At 43.2% G+C, this 20,084-nt stretch overlaps 1 protein-coding gene across 2 annotated transcripts in view; it reads right to left on the reverse strand.

Moving 5' to 3' along the window:
- Window positions 1-2,626: 2,626 nt before the first annotated feature.
- SGPP2 (sphingosine-1-phosphate phosphatase 2) overlaps window positions 2,627-20,084 on the reverse strand; it is a 142,635-nt gene continuing 125,177 nt past the window's right edge. Inside the window, exon 4 of one of the 2 annotated variants that reach the window (XM_088845301.1) lies at window positions 2,627-6,157. In XM_088845301.1, coding sequence (XP_088701427.1) covers window positions 5,606-6,157 — 552 coding nt within the window. In that variant the 3' untranslated portion in view covers window positions 2,627-5,605. The remainder of the gene's footprint in view (window positions 6,158-20,084) is intronic. The other variant, XM_055398758.2, reaches the window with a different exon arrangement.

Below are 20,084 nucleotides of genomic sequence, written 5' to 3' on the forward strand. Positions count from 1 at the left end.
CATCCATCTAGCTCCCAGGAGACAGACACTGTGGACTGGAAGCCCAGGAGGCTCTGCTCCTATTTAGGCTCACAGATGCAGGTTGATGGCATGCCAGCAGTACCAACTGTCACCCTACCCCACCCCCAACAGATTAAGGCTGGCTTTGTGTGTGTTGAGGAGGCACTGACATTCTTTGAAACTCTCCAATGGGAAAGAATCTGGCTTGTGCTCCAACCAAGGGGACCCTGATGTCATAGCAAGAGAGCAGGACCAGCAAGTGTGTTGAGTGGGTACAGGGAAGAAACGTCCCAGCTGAAACACCAGCTACATCCTCGCTTGTCTTGCTGGCTTCTGCATGCCATGTAGACAGGCGTGGAAAAGGAAAAAGGGGTTTGGCTTTGTATGGCTTTCCCTTGTCTCACAAGGCTCCAGTTTTAAGAACTTAACCTTCTATTCATGGTCCGCATTGAGCTCTCATTCTTCTTAACATGCATCCTGTAAATAGTCACGTCTGCACCGCAGGGGTGCCCCACTTGCAGAAAACAATGCATGTGTGCTATATCCTAAAGAATCCATTAAGGAGCCTTATGTTGACAGAAATGAAGAGCTGCCGTATGATTTTTAAGCAGCAAACTTCTTAGTGCACTTAAAATTCAAGTTTAAACAAAACAGAGGCAGCTTTAGGAAAAGATCTATTTCCTAAAATGAGCTATGTCTGCACCCTCATTCCACTTGGTTCTGGTTAACCTCTTACCAGGGCTTTATTTGGAATCATTTATTTCCACTTGGTATGTGCTAAGTCGCTTCAGTCGTGTCCAACTCTTTGTGACCCTGTGGACGGTAGCCCACCAGGCTCCTCTGTCCATGGGATTCTCCAGGCAAGAATACTGAAGTGGGCTGCTACGCCCTCCTCCAGGGCATCTTCCTAACCCTGGGATTGAACTCGTGTCTCTTACATCCTCTGCATTTGTCAGGTGGGTTCTTTACCACTAGTGCCACTTGTGAAGCCACTGGGTATGATTTGTAATCATTAAAGAATGACATGGAGTGTTTACAGGTCCCTCTAAGAGACAGGATCATGGCAAAATATTTTAAAAAGTTTCATGGGACTTAGCTCAAGGACCTAAGCGAAGACAGGCAGGAAGGAGGCGTCCCTTGCTGCTGTCATATCTGCCGAGATGAACAAAGGATGTCGGAGTTAATTGACGGCAGAGGGAAAGGCACCCAAGGGTGAATGTTTGAGTGAAGAGACTGAAATCACCTGTAGATGTCACCGCCTCTGGATTATCCCATGTGAAGGCAAGGAAAAGGATTAGGGAGCTTCTTAGGCTCCCTTCCTGTTCTCGTGATGGGTTCTGCCCCATCAAAGCCTCTTGCTCACTGTTTATCCCAGCCCTGCCATCACCGTTAACTCCCACACACATGCACACCACCAGTGTGGTCTGGCTCCTCCTTGTAAGAGCTGGAAGTGTTGGGGAAGTGTCTCGCAAGCTGTGCCCTCACCATAGAGCATCATCTTGTACCTACTTTGCATCACATCTCCATTCAAACTCCATCTGTTCTTTAAGCCTGGCTCACACATTACCTCTCCTTCGAGCCTCTGTGGAGTCGCAGAATTCAATTCCCACTGGGAGCCTCTCTTTACCCTACAGCCTTAATAACTTTGGATCTTGGTTTGTAATTTTCTGAGCCTGAGTCTGCTCTCTGCAGAGACCTCCATTTGGCAGACGAGGTCTCATCTAGCCTCACATGCCCATGGGAAGCAGCAAATTAGGTATTATGAAATAACATAGTGTTCAAGGTACAAACAGGATCCTAACTTAGCCTTGCAAATAAGAGTGTCAGCTTTCAATACCATTTCAAAAAGCAAGGGATGCTTAAGGAAACAGCATATCATTGCAATGATGTGACTGTAAAGTGGGGTCATGTCCATGTTCAGCAGACAGTGCAGTCACCCGTGAAAACCTTTTGCTTGGGCTTCCCTAGTGGTCCAGTGGTTAAGAGTCTGCCTGCCAATGCAGGGGACATGGGTTTGATTTGATCCCTGGTCTGGGAGGATCCCATGTTCCGAGAGGCAACCAAGCACAGGCATCGCAACTACTGAGCCTATGCTATGCAAAAAGAGAAGCCACAATGAGAAGTCCGCACACAGCTGGAGAGTCGCCCCTACTCTCTGCAACTAAAGAAAGCCCAAATGCAGCAAAAAAGACCAGTGCAGCCATAAATAAATTTTTAAAAAGAGAGCATTTTGCTTAGCTTCAATATATAGTGACCTTTATCTCCGAATATGGTAAGAGGATGCTCTTTAGTATCGAGGAGCTGAAGGAGGGTAATTAGACATGCAACCATATTACTTCCTTTCTTTTCATCATACCTGTGGCTGCCGTGGTGCGCACCAACATTTGCATGTGGCTGAATCATGACAACGCTAGGGAACTGTATCATCATTGTTGTTTAGTCGCTTTGCAGCTCTGAGGACTGTAGCCCACCAGGCTCCTCTGTCCATGGGATTCTCCAGGCAAGAATGCTGGAGTGGGTTGCCATTTCCTTCTCTAGGGGATCTTCCTGACCCAGGGATTGAACCCACATCTCCTGCGTTGGCAGGCAGATTCTGTACCACTGAACCACCTGGGAAGCCCCAGAGAACTGTATAGCTGCTGTTTATTTTTGTCACCTCCTTTAAACTCAGGTCCCATGAACCCTGAGGATCTAGGGAGGAAAAATTGCAAGGAAGCAGAACACTGGCTTTTAAAGCATTTAATAAATCATAATCAAACAAAACTGATTTTAAAAAGAATAAATTTACATATAGTACATAAGTAAGACAGCTGAAGGTTTCCAAAATAGAAAACCAGAGCATATGGCCCTGAAACACCACATGCTTTGGTTACACTCGGGAAGCAGGAGTCGCCTATTTGGGCAAGAAAATTCTGCTATAGTGTGATCTGCAGGCACGTTGAGGGGTGATTTCAGTCGATGAGGGTTTTTTGTTCATGGTCTCCTCTGCGATTTTTTCTACTGCATGATCTGTTATGGTGGGAGTCTGGGGAAAACTGGCCTGGAATGATGGCTCTTTAGAATGACACTCACTGGAGGAAATGCCCTGGTCCAGAGTGGGTGTGAGTTGGGGGCAGGAGCAGTAAGGAGAAGCACATGCCGTTCTACCTGGAGGGGCTGAGGATGCCGAGCACTTTGGTGTCACCATGCCCAAACGCCGGACTGGCCAGACCACAGCTTCTAAGCTTAGACTGGACACATCAAGACGAGGGGGATTTTGAAACTTAATCTCTAAGACAGAAGTCTGCTCAACAGACTCTGGACCAAGACAGGGGCTATGCCAGCAGGGGGCAGTCTATCCCCAGAGAGAAAATCCAAAGGTCAGAGATGGAAGGTGTAGTCTTGGGGGGTGGGGTGGAGGGTGGTGGAGAGCGTGTGTATGATGGTGAAGGGCTGGGTAAAGTGAATGAGGAGGGCTCTGTGTGTGTGTGTGTGTGTGTGTATAACACGGTGAAGGGCTGGGCAAAATGAACGAGGAGGGCTGACTGGTCAGCTTGAAGCTGTTAAAACTTGTCTGAAGCAGTTAAAACAGTTTTTCTAAATAGTTTCTGCCTAATTCTAGGCCACAGAACCGTCGTGCTCAAAAACTAAGCTTGGCCTCACCAGTATACACTTTTCATTCTTCAGTTGATGTAACAAGAGACTTTAAAAAGTGACCAGTCTGTGAGTCTTTCTTTACTGAGCTATGGCTACCATATTCATCCTCAATCCAAACTGTATAAATACAGCCTTGAATACATCAATAAAGCTGACTGCAGTTCTGTTGTTGGGGCTTAAAACTAAGAGATGGCAGTAAAATTTATATATACACACAAATGAATCGCTCACACCCACTGCTATGACAATAATTACCACCCTTCTCAAAGGACACAAGTGGAAAAAGTTGATTCTTTTGCCCATCTGCTTCAGAGAAATCAAATAAAATCATTTTGTGTAAATATTACCCAGGGCTGTGATCTCAGGTCTAGCAGCCCACAGAGATGGGGGTACAGAGAGTGCTACACATACTGCAATGTGGGGTGGTCTCGGGTGGGGGTGCCTGTGACCTGGGGCGTCCCCCTACCAGAGTGCCACAGATGCTGGTCAGAGGATGATGTAACAGCAGGCAAATGGCAAGTCATTTTGACCCCTGCCTTCTAACTATGAAAAATGTCAGAAGCATGAAGTCAAACATCAGAGATGATTGCAACCAAAAGGCCAGGGTGTGTCTTTGAAATCAGGACAAACAGGTGTTCAGTTTTCGCACTGGATGCGGAGGTTAAGAACCTAACTGTCCAGACAGGCAGATTTCCCCTCAAAGTGTGTGAGTGGTGAGGACGCAGGAGGTTATAAAGCATTGGCTTCAGCAGCTCAGGAGCTCCACCACAAGACACTTTAACTGCCCACTGACACTCGCTTTTAAGAACATTGTTGACAGCTGTTCAGCTGTTCCTCTTCATTCTTGTTCCTCCTCAAGGAGCCCCTGCAGGAGGGTGTTTGCATAATGATCACCTTCCTAAGTCTAATAAGGACTTGCCTGGGGTCTAAAGGATGCTGGGTTGGGTTGGCTTGTTCCAAATAGAGGCTGACATTGTTCTGACATTAATTACCCTTAAAATTGCCAAGAGATAAGAGGTGGGGGGGTGGATGGAAAGGGAGCCCCTGATTCTATTTAGCGGATGAGAAAATGGATTTAGGAAAAGTAATGAAGAAACAGTGGCCAGGAGGGAGGTCTAGGCCCCAAGAAAGATTACATTCATCTGTTCTTCTATGATCGACTTTAACAGGCCCACCACAGTGCCTTCCCAGTTTATAAGAAAGAAAAAAGCTGAAGAAGGGCAGAGGGCTTGTCCCAAGTCACTCTGATGCAGGAGAGCCGCGCACCCAGAGGAAGCTGGATGAAGTGAGCTGGGAGCAGCCAGCTGGTTCACGGTTCAAAAGAGGACAGAACTAAATGGCACCTGAATCCTGCACAGTGTAGACAAGGAGGAGCAGATCCCCCCGTCCAATGCGCACCAGAGACCAGGACACATCAGGAAAGCAGGCTCTTGACTAGGACCTCAGTCCTTGCCCCGCCTTTCACGCTTCCCGGGAGGTTTACAGCACTCTCCCTGTGAGCTGGCACGGTTTCCTGTGATCATAACAACAGAAAGTCACCCTGTCCAAGGAACGTCACCCTTTCTCTCGGACCAACACTGAGACTAGACGATGGGCAGGGTCATAATTGGAAAGGAAACCCGACGTCCAGCTTTCTGGGTCATGCTCTCCAGAACCCAGGGTGTTTGTGGCCACTCCTAAGCCAGGCTGCCATTCCTGCCAGCCCAGGGCTGGCCCAAAGTCCATGTAACAGACAGGGTGGGGGACCCTTAAAGAAGTCAACTGTGGGTTTAGCCCGGCTTCATCTGTGACATGACCCTTACAGGCAAGTGGTTCCTGCGAGACAACTTTCCCCGCCATACAGCAGCAACATTTATCTCAGATATTAGCAAAATAGACATGACTTAAGGAAATTTTTTTTAAAGAAAAATGTGTCATCAAGACTTCCCTATTCAACTTTTTGATGTCTTGTCCAGTGACTGTTTGAGGCTCAGAGTAATCCCAGAAACCTGTGGAGCATCGGCACGAAGGTGGTAGCACAGATGCCAACAGACGTGTAGGTGACAAACTTGTAAGGCACTTCAATCTCCAGTCTCCGCCTGGCCTCCTTGTTTCTGGTGACCACCTTGAACCAGGAGTACAACACTTGCAGCGAGAGCTTTTGTACAAGCTGACGGACCAGGAGGATCAGCACAATTCCCACGGTGAATTTGGCCAGACCCAAAACTAACAGGTCGGTGGTGAGCGGTGGGATGTTCTGAATAACAGGGAGAGATTCTGTGGGCGCAGACACGAGCTGGAAAAAATGGTTGATCCAGAACCCTATGGTCACCCCAGCCCCAGCAGCCATGATGGTGGTGGTGTCTGCTCTGGTCGGGCTGTAGTAATCAGACACGGGGTAGTTGTAACACAGGAAGAACGGCACCACTAGAACACACACGGGGAAGAGGGGGCTGGCCGAGTCCAGGCGATCAATAAGGGTCCAGGCAGGGTAAGTGAGGACAATGAGGATGGCGGTGATCAGGATGCCTCCCAGCACATCCTGCGGGAAGGAGAGCAAAGAATGGTGAGAGCTCTTCCTGTATTAATTTCAAGTCAAGTAAAACTGATTTGATGTTTAAAACACAATTTTTACATTGCTTTATTTTATAGTACTATTTGTTTAAGATTTTTGTTTTTGATGTGGACCATTTTTTAAGTCTTTCCTAAATGTGCTACAATATTGCTTCTATTTTATGTTTTGGTTTTTTGCTCTCGAGGCATATGGGATCTTACGTCTCTGACCAAGGGATGAAACCCGTACCTCTCGCATTGGAAGGTGAAGTCTTAACCACTGAGCCACCAGGGAAGTCCCTTATAATACATATATTTTTTAAAATGTATGGTTGTAAACATCTTAAAAGTAGGAAAAACACAATCATGCTATTCATGATTGTATTGCTATTCATGATATGTCTTTCAGTTTTTCCATCTTTTGGAATAAATTTTGTTTATTTTCTTTATGAATGGCTATAACCATACTTTCTTCAATCTTTTTTTTTTTTTTCATTCTATACTTTTAAAAAATTTGCTTTTTGGCCATATACCATGTGGTTTGCAGGTTCTCAGTTCGCCAACCAGAGACTGAACCCAGGCAACTGGACCACCAGGGAATTCCCTTCAATCTATTATTTTTTATTTAATATTATGTCACAGGGCTTCCCTGGCGGTTCAGATGGTAGAGAATCTGCCTGCAGTGCAGGAGACGTGGCTTCGATCCCTGGGTTGGGAAGATCCCCTGGAGAAGTGAATGGCAGCCCACTCCAGTATTCTTGCCTGGAGAATTCTATGGACAGAGGAGCCTGACAGTCCACAGGGTTCACAAAGAGTTGGACACCTCTGAGCAACTAGCACACCCACACCTTAAGTCACAAGGATTGTCATGATCTTCACAAAGATGGTGTCATCCTTTCGTGGCAGGTAGAGGAAGTCACCTTCCACAGGAGCCATGTTAAAAGAAAGCGCACCATCATTCCTTACGGAGTACGTTTAATTGGGGTGGTCTGGGAAGGTATTTTAGATGTGGTGGTATTGAAGCTCCACCATGCCCATCTGGGCACTACCACTGTCTTCAGAGACAGAACTTCAGATAGTGTACATATTTCACTGGGTGCCTGCACAATGTTTAATCAATCCTTATTCGGGACACTTTAGACTGTGGTTTTCTTTCTTTGTTCCCGTGTCCCTCTCTCCTTCTTTCCCTATTTTTTCTCTTTCTCCCCTTCCCTCCTTTGCTTCCTTCCTTAAAGGCCTGTCCTCCATTTTCTTCTTCCTTTAGTGTTTTCACAGCAAAATTCATTAGGTAAAGTCTCAACATAACCAATAGATTAATACATTTAAGTCAGAGAATGAGGAGCTTGTTATGGTTTTATTACAGTTTCATGTGGGCTATTTTGAAATTTTATAATTGAAAAATTGAAACACTTTCTTCAATGCATTGGAAAATCTGGACAACAGCAAAACGTTAAACATATGCATTGTAGAAAATCTGGGAAGCACCAAAAAGTATAAGAAAAAACAGATCCTTATTTCCACTACCTACTGTCAACTGTGTCTGTATTTTGGCATGTTGCCCTCCCACTCTTTTTTTCCCATAAATATAAAATAGAAGTCTAAAGAGTTGGTTTTTTTCCCCCCTAATTCTTCATTCATTATTGTTCTTGTTTAGTGTCTAATAAAATGACATCTGATTCGGGTAAACAATGAGTGAGAATCAGACCTTAGAAGTAAACACTGAGGCTAGAGCATTTTTCAGATTAGAGGGTACCCATTCATCCTTCCAGTGTCCACATGTGTGAGCCCCTGCTGTATGCCACATTGCTAGAGGATCCAGTCTGAGCTAAACCATCACAATGCATGACTATGGGGAGCTTACAGTCTAGAGAAGAGACAGAGGATTGCCACTGTTGAAGAGGAAAAGTGGTCAGCTTGTGGATCGTGATGGTTTTAGGGCGCTGAAGAGGAAAGGGTAAACACAGGCAGAAAGTCCACAGGGTCCTAAAATCCAATCCACTTCATAAAGCTTACACTGAGGGAACAAAATGAAGCCACTGACATAGCTCTCACTGGGTACCAACATGACAAGATTTTACGACTGCAGTGGGGAGCATGAATACAGGAAGGGCAAGAGCATGGGTACGGCGAGGCCACTTGCCTCCTCAGAGGAAGCCTTGTACTCTGCATGTCCTCCATGTGACCCCTGGGCTTCACCTGATACTACTTCTGCCATCCTTCTCCTCAGTGACCCCTCAGGCTGCGTGGTTTCCTTGGTCACGGTCCCCATCACCGTCCCCTGTGCTATGATTATGCATGGATGTTGTCTTATTTGGGCAGGTGGTGGGGAGAAGCAGTCCTTCGTTTATTTAAGCTGCTTGGTTACCAAAACTTGAGGCAAACTCTTGAATTGAGTTTTTCTCCACATGTTGCCTTGACTTCTTTGCCTTGAAACACAACTGCTGACTAGACTAAACTTTGTTGATACACAATTCTCAAGGCCCACTTACTAGACATTTCCTGCCTGTTTCCTCGGCATCTGTCTTTGACCCAGTAGCCTCATATCTCTTCTTGGGGATCCATGAGGTTCTGGAAAATATGGGAGTTGGAGCACCGTGACCCAGGTAGGACAATCAGGGAGCTGTATCTCCTGGTTATCCTGATTGGATGGTCATGTGACCTGCACCAGTCCAATCAGTCAAAACTGGGGGGTTTTGCTTGGGATTCTCAGAAAGAGATGTTCTTTCTTTTTCTGAACACTGGACCCTGTGGGTTTACACCCTTTGCTTAGTAGACCTTCAATATTCAGCTTTTGTTAATGTTACCCTGTGCCATCATGGCTTTTCTCTGATCTCCAAGAAGTCTCTTGCTTAGTTTCCCCCTTCAGATCCTAAAACAGGGCATTTCCATAGATTCTGTCTTCAGGCTGTCTTTTTTTCCCTCCATTTAGAGCTTGTGAAGTTCCATGGCCCCATCTCTCCATTCTCTACCACTGTAACTCTAAAATCTTTTGTTTTCAGACATTTTTCTCTCAAACTTTGGTCCTGCCTTTTTAAACTAACAGCTATTTTCATTCAGATGCCCGTCAACTCCCCTAACCAACTTGTCTAAAAGTCATCAACACTCGAAAAGAAAAATAAGTAAAGGAAATGAACACTTTATAGAAAAGGAACTATGAATGCCTTATAAACATATGAAAATATACCTAAACTTACTCATAATAATAAGTGGAAATCAAACTAAGCTGAAGAGAAATTAAAGTTTACATCCACACAAAAACCAGTATGCAAATGTTTACAGCCATTCTATTAATAATGTCCCCAAACTGGGAACAACCTCCATGTCACTCAAGGGGTAAACAAAATGTGCTATGTTCATACAATGGACTATTTCTCGGCAATAAAAAGTGACAAAATACTAATGCAGGCAACAGCTTGGATGAAATCTTCAGGAAATCACGCTGAATGGAAAAAGCAGTCTCCAAGGGTAACATACTGTATGGTTCTATTTTTATGACATTCTCTGAAAGACAGAACTACACGACTGGGGAACAGATCAGTGGTTGCCAGGGTCTGGGGGACAGGGAGGGTTCATCTACAAAGGGAGAGCATGGGGGACTCTGTGGGGTGACAGAGCTGTCCTGTGTCATGGTGGCAGTTACTCAAATCGATCCTGGTATTCAAATCCAGAGAACTGGGACTTCCCGGTGATCCTGTGGCTAAGACTCCATGCTCCCAATGCGGGGGGAGCCTGGTCAGGGAGCTAGATCCTACACGCCGCAACAAAGACCAGGGGTAGCCAAACAAATATTTTTTAAAATATCCAGAGAACCATACACTCAAGGCAAAATCAATTTTACTGTTCATTTAACACATGAAATTAAAAATGACATTTTAGACAAAAGAAAGCTGGTGGGCTCTTTTGTTTTTACTCATTAACAGTGTTGAGTGTGCCATAGGTGAAGCAGTGCTATGGCCATCCAGAGGTTCCCAACCCAGCTCTCTCTCCCCTCCCCCACAAACTGCTGATAAGGTACCCCTCGCCTATCAGCATTAACAGAAATCCAGAAGTTTGACAGCATTCTGTTGATGAAACAGTAGGTAGGGGCAAAAGGGGCTCCTGTCTCTTAATTGTATGAATACAAAATGGAACAACACTTACAAGGAGGAACCTAGTGATATGTTTTTAAAAATGACACATTCATTTAACCTGACTTGCAATCTCACACTAGGACTTGACCACAGTGTCCCATGTGGGTACTTACTTTACAATACCACCTGACAGGACAAAAGTGGAGCATCCAGATCATCCACTGTATCTGCTTGGCCTAGTGAGGTGGCCAAAGAGATGCTGGTGACATGCAAATCATCAAGGAAGGATATTGACGGGGCGGGGACCACAGAACTCACAGTGACAATGGCATCTCCCCAACTGGCTGATGGGACAGTAGCAGAAAGCTACTGGGCCTGGAGGGCAGTAAGCAAGTTCAAGGTGCTCATGGGTCACAGCCCGGGCAGAGAGCAAGGGACCCAGCAGAGCAGTCTTCACATCATGACATCCAGCAGGACAACGTGGCCCTCGGGACTCAGATGGGTTCATGAGCACATGTGAGACGCCCTTGGGAAAGTCCAGGCATTTTTTCTGCGTTAGCATTTCTGTTAGTGGTGAGGGTTAAACACAGCTTTGCAGAGGGCTAGAGGTTCAGAGTGACCCTGGAAGTGTTCAGGGAAATTCATTTATTATACATATTTCTGTTGGTGCCACCCCCATGAGTCCTAAGGACTGTTCCTCTCTATTACTACCTCTGGCCACCAGTCACTTCCACAGACTCCCCTCCGCCTTGATTCACAAGCTCCTGCACCTGCTGTCACTGCTGAATTTCCCTGCCTGCTGGCCATTCACCTGCCCACAGCATTCACTGACTGCCTTCCTGGTTACCATTTCTATGCAAACGTTCACCAGTTTTAGTGTTCGTGTGCACTGGAAAAGTGACAGTCGCTCAGTCGTGTCTGACTCTTTGTGACCCCATGGACTATACCGTCCATGAAATTCTCCAGGCCAGAATACTGGAGTGGTTAGCCATTCCCTTCGCCAAGGGATCTTCCCAACCCAGGGATCGAATCCAGGTCTCCCACTATGCAGGTGGATTCTTTACCAGCTGAACCACAAGGGAAGCCCTGGAGTTTAGTGTGCACTGGAATGACTAAATCAAAATTTCATTTAATTTTTAAGATGCAGATTTCAGAGGCCTGCCTTCTGATTCTGACCTGCAGCATGGTGCAGGAGTCTGCATTTTTACATCTCAACATAGTGCTCATGTAGTGAGTCAAAACAGAAACAACTCTGAGAAATACCAGCCGCTCAATTGAGAGTCCGAGTCCTGCATGATATGGGTTTAATTAACCTATTATATCAGGGTTTTCTCTCATTCTTTTCCCGTTTGAACTTTCCACACCCGTCAGATAGGTCTACTTGCTTTCCCCAAAATGCTTGGCACAATTTTATCAGAATTTTGCATCCCTTTCATGTACATTTTTAGCCATCTTTATCTCTCAAGATATTATCAGCTCATCTAAGGCTCAGCTCAAAAGCTACTTCCTTTGCAGAATATCTTCCTCTGCTTCTACAATTAGAAATAGCCTGTCCCTGAACTGAATGTAAAGGTACTTGCTTAACAGCACTCAAAAAGCCCTTCTCTTAAATCGCCTTCACTGTAGTTCTCTGTTCACATGCCTTTTTCCTGAGTTGATTGTAACACTGATTGGCAAGGAGGAAGTTCTCCTGCAACTTGACCTTATTCTTCAAAGCTCCCAGCACAGTGCCTAACATGTCACAGATATTCAGCTACAGAGATCTAGAGAATGTAATGCCTTTCTCTCAGTGGACTATCCATAATACTCAAAACCCACTGTTAGGATTAGGACTTCCCTTGGTGGTTCAGTGGTTGAGAATCCACCTGCCATTGCAGGGGACATGGGTTTGATCCCTGGTCTGGGAAGATTCCACAGGCTGCAGGGCAACTAAGCTCATATGCCACAAGGACTGACGCCCACGCCCTAGGACTCTGTAACAAGAGAAGAGACCATGATGAAAAGCCCAGGTATCACAACTAGAGAGTAGCCCCCACTTGTCACAACTAGAGAATGCCCACATGTGTCGATGAAGACCCATCGCCAGAGAGAAATAACACATAATTTTTTTAAAAACACACTGTTATGTAATGGGCTTCTCTGGTGGCTCAGATGGTAAAGAATCTGCCCCCAGTGTGGGAGACCTGGGTTTGATCCCTGGTTTGGGAGATCTCCTGGAGAAGGGAATGGCTACCCACTCCAGTATTCTTGCCTAGAGAATCCCATGGCCAGAGGATCCTGGCAGGCTACAGTCCATGGGGTCACAAAGAGTCAGGCACAACTGAGTAACACTTTCACTGTTTTAATACACAGAAGACAATTTGCCTTCCTTCCCTCCCTTCCTTTGTACCTGCAGTTACCAAATTCCTGGATATCTGGTTAGAATATTTTTCATCAACCAACTCTGTTCTTCAGTGTATCAGCAAGTGAGACTATTCTTGGTCCACAGCCCTAGCATTTGAGGTGAAAGTAATTTTGGCCAACATGCCTGCTGCTGTGGAGGTTCTTTCCTTCTATCCACACAGTTGGGTTTTGGGCCATAAAAGGTGGTGCTGTATAAAGGCAATTTAGATATTTTTGTAAGAAAAGTACTTGAACCAGTTCTAATGAACTTTCTACATTCATTTGGGATCTCTACGTTTCTGATAATAAACTTCTTCTAAACAGCTTCTAAAAAATAATGCTTGAAAATTCAAGGACAACTTTTTATACTAATTTTTTCAAGCTACTAAATTTATAGAAACAAAAAACTCACAAAATCTTCATCTGAGGATAGTATCTGATGTTTTGATTTTGGCAGATTCTCAATGAGGAGGTGATCTTCATGTGTTTGGCACAGTACGTGGGACCAGAGGGATAAGAGGTCTCTCTTCTCTGGGATGGCAAAGGTGAGCCGTGAGGCTGAGGACAGTGTGTTCCTGTTCAGTCGCTAAGTCGTGTCTTACTCTTTGTGAGCTCATGAACTTCAGCACACCAAGCTCCTTTGTCCTTCACTATCTCCCAGAGCTTGCCCAAACTTCTGTCCATTGAGTCGGCACTGCTATCTAACCATATATCATCCTCTGCTGCCCCCTTTGCCTTTTGCCTTCAATCTTTCCCAGCATCAGGGTCTTTTCCAATGAGACAGCGAACACAGAAGTGCAAGCCATGAGACAGCACTGGGATAATGCTGTCCAGAAAAATGTGGATTTGGGGGTGGGGGAAGAGAAAAAAGTGTGTGTGGTTTATAAGGAGATAGTCTATGGAAGATGGGAAAAGATAATGATGCAACAAAGCCCGATAAAGCAAAGTCATGAGGGCAAAAATGGCTGAATAAATGTGTTTTACTTTGTAGAAAACACATTTAAAACTCACTTTCAAGAAGAATGCAATTAGACTACAAAGAGTACAAAATACACAAAATATTCACCACTTAGAATGATGGCACTCCTAGGAATTTATCCTAAGAAAATGATCCTAGAAAAAGTTGCTCACAAAGGCTATTAGATAGGAATGCTTCTTGTTATTTCAGTCTGTACTGATGAAATCCAAAACCTTAACAGTGCTCTACCATAGAACAATCAGAAAACACAAATAAGCAAAAAAATGATAAAGAATGAAGCATATGTTGTAATAAGAAAGAATCTGGAAAGACATAAATCAAGCATGGTATAATGTTTATATATGGTATATATTTAACAGCATAGCAGGAATATTTCCATTTGAAAAGATACATTTCTGTACCCTATGCCTTTTTAAAAAAATAGTTTCAAAGTTTCAAAGTATCTGTAAATGAGAATATCAAGCAGAATACAAACTCTACATAAAGGATGATCCTAATTTTAGATAAATCTACATTTTCATGGATGGATAAAATATCAGGAAACAGATGAATATATTAAGAGTAGTTTTCTTCTCTTTGGATATCACAGATGATGATTACCTTCTCCAGGCTTTGCAAATATTTTCTAAGTCTTCTAGTCAACACCTTTATTATGATAAAAATATAATCTACACAAAAAGTCAGGATGTTAAAATCAGACTTTCAAAATAAACAAAAATGAAAATAATTAACTGATGCTTATAAATTTTTACATCATCCAAAATAATGAAATGTGCCCAAGAATCTATATGATAATCAAGACACCATCCTTCCATGATGTAGGTAATATTTAAAATAAAGACATAAAAAAATAAAGGCATATAAATTGTGTGGCCCATGTTATCCTAAAGATCACATTGAAATGTAATAAATCTTTAACTCAATTTACCATCAAGGCTCAAATGAAGCCTTTTAAATTATTTGGAGAAAAAAATAAATGATTACATGAACCTAACATTTTAAAAGTTAAAGTGCAGGAAGATCTATCTTAATGCCTTTGATTTTTGCCCCTATTCTCATTTTCAGTTATAAAAGTTAATATACAGATGAAAGCTTGGGCTTTATTATACCTCATTACAGAAAACAATAATAAAGACAGGAAATCTAAAGTGTTTAGGAAAGACTCCTAATGGAGCTGTCCCATGCATCAGAACAAACTTTAGTGAATGCTCACACAAACACATAAAACAGTTGTTTTTATTCTGAGCCAAACAGAAACATTCTTCCTTTTGGTAAACATCTCTAGATAATTCAACAGGCAGGCCTTGCAAACTCCCCGCAGTTGTGAATTCTAACCCTACATCACATTCCCATATGCGGTTTACTGGGGCACATTTATATTCTACCCCAAATATCTTCACTGAAGAATGCTCTTGAACAGACCAACACAACACAAGGTTAGCTCACCAGAAAGAAGGGGAGAACAAACCCATTCATTCAATTGTTAGGAAAGAATGCATTCAGATCTTGGAACTATTTATGCCGAGAACTCTATGATTCTGGCATCTTCCCCTCTGCCAGGTCCCCTGCTGAGAATGTGACGGGCCCTCTCTGCCCTTGGCTGCCTTTGGAGAGCAAGCTGAAGTCAGGAGCGGCGTAAAAAGCCAAGACACTCTTCTTTGTAGATGCAGTGAATGCTCTGAATGCAAGCAGACCCTGACATTAAAACAGACTTTAAAGAAAAGAACAAAACCCGCCCACCCTACAATTATTTTAGAAAATAATTTTTAGTTATAGATCAATGTTTCCTAGTTAATATACTCAGAATACTTATCTTCTTCCATGCTAGCTCACAATTAATTCAGTTTCTGAGAATAATGCAGACGAGATTCAATGGAAGCCAAACGGCAAGAGGGAGGAAGCACTGTTGATGAATATGAACATAAATGATTACAGAGAGAAACGTACATGTTATGTAATTAGCACATGTATGGGGGAGAAGGAGTGAGAGCTTAATTTCAAAAATATTAATTTCCTACTGAAACACACCAGCGTCCACAGAGAACCAGAAGCAGGGAGCAGATATACCTTGCCAGGTGGTGTGAGTGTGAACAGTAGAAACTCCTGATATTCACACCTCTTTGAGTGGGCACTCTGTCATGACGGTTCTGAGCCACCTCAGATATCCAAGCACAAGTTGAGTACTCAGGATCACTAGCTATGGAAATCTACAGTTATTCTGAAAACCTACTGGTGTTCAGGAGTAACTGTAGGATGTAGAAAAAAGTATGCCAACTTTCACCTTCTGCTGTTTTAGAATAAATGCCCACTTGGAAAGTGAGCATATGCAATCTTTCATTAGAAATAATGCTGACACTTTTAACAGAAAATGGTTTTCTATGAGTGTAAGAAAAATTATATAAAATTTGGATGTAAAGTAAGGCAGAAAACCTCATTTCAATGTCTTTTGGGGGCACAAACCACTCAAGGATAATAGAAGGAATAATACTTTATTCACTCCACTCTTTAATACTGATTAAAATTCTCAGAGTTTGTGAAAGAACAAGCTAAGTGATAGATTTGTGTGTGGGGGGGTGGGGGGTGTCAGAGATACAAATAGGGACTTCCCTGATGGCTCAGAGGGTAAAGTGTCTGTCTGCAATGCAGGAGACCCGGGTTCGATCCCTGGGTCGGGAAGATTCCCTGGAGAAGGAAATGGCAACCCACTCCAGTACTATAACCTGGAAAATCCCATGGATGGAGGAGCCTGGTACGCTACAGAGATACAAATAATTGCTGTTAACCTCAAAGGTAACGGTTTGTTGCCCTGTAGAATAGTAACCAGTTTTGTATATAACCCAGCAATCATAAAGTAATATTTATCAAGCTGTCTGTAAATATTTAGTCCTTCTTTATATTTGACTGGTTCCTTCATTAACTACTCAGTTGAATAAAATCTTTGGCACATTCATTTTATATTTGGACAAATATTATGATTTTACCATTTAAAAATTATATTCTAACAAGTAGATAATTTTTCAATTGTTTATTCATATGACTAATTTTCTTGAATGATTGAATATGCATAATCCATGTAACAATGTAGCATTTTTTTTTCTTGTTTTCCAGTGTATACTCTCTTTAAACGACACTGGTTTGCTCAAAAAGTAAATAAGGCAGGTGTTAACATTTCTTGACATGGTAATGTAATAAGACATTATTGCATGCTTTTTATAATATCAACTAGAAAGGATCCAGGAAGACTATATATTACTAAATTCCATATACAGTATGGTTTAGGAAATAATCACTTCCTTGTCTCGGTAGATCTTCATGAAACAAAGCTTCCCCACCCGTACTTCACATTAATATGAACAGCTCTAACTATAATGAATCACAGGGCTTGGCAGGTCAACAGGATTATGACATCAGATCAGACAAGCTTCCCAGGCAGGTTATAACATTGTCTTTGACAACTGCTAAGCAGCATGCAAGAATGACAAGTATAGGGAAGGTCAATCTGCTTGAAGACACAAAAGACACTGTCAAACATTTAAGCGACTTTCCTCAGATCTGGGTGGGTAGAGGGGCCTCTGAGCAACAAGAGAACAGATGAAACTCATGTTCAGATGTAATAATGATTGTTGAACAGGCCCATGCAAGTTGAAATGTAATTGGCATTGTTACCATATAGGCTAGAACGCTGTGTAAAAACTGCTTCAGGGTTTTTCTAACTGCATTTTGCATTGGAGCCCACTGGTAACGTGTTAAAATGCAGAATCTAATTCAGCAGGTCCAGGTGGGGCCACAGGGTCTGCATTTCTAAGAAGGTCCCAGAAGATGCTGGGGCTCGTGCCTAGGGGACCACACTGGGAACGGCGAAGACCATCTCACCTTGCTAAATTCCAGAGGCCAACACAGACTCCTCAAGCCAAACATGGCATAGTCGGAGCTCCCTGAGAGCTTTCTTGAAGTACACATTAAAAAAGTAAAAAACCTTCTGAATTATATGAGTACCATATAATATATTCATACAGTACTTCAATGAGTACTATAAAAAAGTGATAGTACAGGACCTCCCTGGTGGTCCAATGGTTAAGAATCCGCCTTCCAATGCAAGGGATGTGGGTTTGATTCTTAGTTGGAGAAGTAAGATCCCACGTGTCACACAATTAGAGAGCCAGCCTGCTGCAACTACTGGGCCAGTGCTGTAGCACTTGCACGCTACAACCAAAGATCCTGTGTGCTGCAACTAAGACCCTAGGAGAGCAAACAAATATATAAATATTTTTAAAAGGTGATAGTAAATTTTGAAGGCCTTCGAGTGATACACCAATGAAGAAACATTTGAGTATAAAGCGGTCCCAGAGAAATATCTTTAAAATCTTCATAGACTTGGTGACATGAGTGCTCACATTAGAGGAAAATTAACTCTGCCCCAGTCCTTTGTCACTCACCCGGGGGAATGTTGGCTCAAACCATTGAGTCCTGGCTCCTTGAGTAGAAACAGAACTTCCTGGAGGAATCCTGTGCAACTTGTGTATCACAAGAGGAACTGGAGATTACTGGAGAATTTAAAAATGGCAGTCCTGCTCTGCAGACTGTTCCAGGTATGCCCGATGTGGCCACACAATGTTTATGATGAGGCCGAGGGTGTGTGTGCTAAGTCATTTCAGTAGTGTCTGACTCTTTGAGGCCCTCTGGACTGTTGCCCGCCAGTCTCCTCTGTCTGTGGGGATTCTCCAGGAAATAATATTGGAGTGGGTTGCCATGCCCCCCTCCAGGGGATCTTCCTGACCCAGGGACTTAACCGACATCTCTGATGCCTCCTGCACTGGCAGGGGGGTTTTTACCACTAGCATCACCTGGGAAGCTCTTATGAGGAAGCTGGACAATCTCAATTACAGAGATGGTCAATTCCAAGTCATTGTGAGTGAAGTGAAGATGGTAACACCATGTAATTATTAAAGTGGAGAAACAGATCCAAGACACAGTGAGGCACAGGATTGCGGTACATGCATGACCCTTTGTTTTCACATGTGGTGAAAGCTCAGGGATGTGGTGTGGAATCCAAACTGTGCCATAAACCTGTATACATGGAATAATTTAAAAAGCAGAGATATTACTTTGCCAACCAAGGTCCGTCTAGTCAAGGCTATGGTTTTTCCCGTGGTCATGGATGGATGTGAGAGTTGGACGGTGAAGAAGGCTGATCACCGAAGAATTGATGCTTTTGAACTGTGGTGTTGGAGAAGACTCTTGAGAGTCCCTTGGACTGCAAGGAGATCCAACCAGTCCATTCTAAAGAAGATCAGTCCTGGGTGTTCATTGGAAGGACGGATGCTGAAGCTGAAACTCCAATAGTTTGGCCACCTCATGCGACGAGTTGACTCACTGGAAAAGAGTCTGATGCTAGGAGGGATTGTGGGCGGGAGGAGAAGGGGACGACAGAGAATGAGATGGCTGGATGGCATCACCGACTCTATGGACATGAGTTTGAGTGAACTCTGGGAGTTGGTGATGGACAGGGAGGCCTGGCGTGCTGTGATTCATGGGGTCGCAAAGAGTTGGACACGACTGAGAGACTGAACTGAACTGAACTGAACAGGGTCAGAAAAAAATCAAATAAACCACAGCACTTACAAGAAGCCCTGTGTGCATTTAAAAATATGATACATGAAGTGTTTATTTCCTTTCCCCAGTGAATACGTTTTAAGAAACAGTCCTACAGATATACATAAACACGGTCCTCAGTTGTGTTTTGCAATTAAAAAATTAAGTACTCGACTGTCAGCTGATTTTCAGAGTATAAGATGCAAGGCAGCTAATTCACTCCTCTACATCTGTCTGCTGTGTCCCAATTAGTGTTCATTCGATCACCAACCAGGCATACCTTGGTAATGAGATGAATTCTTAGGCAGTTTCATGGTTGTGATGGATGAACCATCCATCTGCCCATTATGGCAAGCTAGATATTACTATTTCACTCCACAGATCTTGGCTCACCTTATCTCTCTAAACCCTTCAAGGTGAATTTCTTATTTTGAAACTGCATCACAGAGAAGGTATTAATTCTGTGGGGAACTTGGTTCCCTTTCTCAATCAGATTTGGGATGCAGGGTTATAGCACCAAAGAGGAATTTTGAAAATCAATGGTTTGTGAACTTTTAAACTGATTCCCAAACAGTAAAAGGACCACAGACAAAAGCACTTTGAAATCTATGTATTTGTTTTGTTGTCAAAGTCCACATTAAGTGTTGTTCTGTTTTAAAAAAAAAAAAGGAAAAAAAGACAGTACCAGGGAAGATATAAGAAATACAAGCATACAACCAGTGAAGAGTTATTATTCATCACAGCAAAGTCTAGAATCTTCCTTCTCTTTTAGGAAATCCTTATGTAAATAATAATGGAGCTCAAATATTTCTTTATTTATTCATTCAATAGTTATCACATGGTTTTATTTTCAATTGGTTATTACGCCCCAAGAAATATATTCAGATAGAAGA

This window comes from Moschus berezovskii, chromosome 2 (assembly GCF_049115385.1).
Source record: "Moschus berezovskii isolate FMDL1 chromosome 2, NW_MosBer_1.0, whole genome shotgun sequence".
NCBI lineage: Eukaryota > Metazoa > Chordata > Mammalia > Artiodactyla > Moschidae > Moschus > Moschus berezovskii.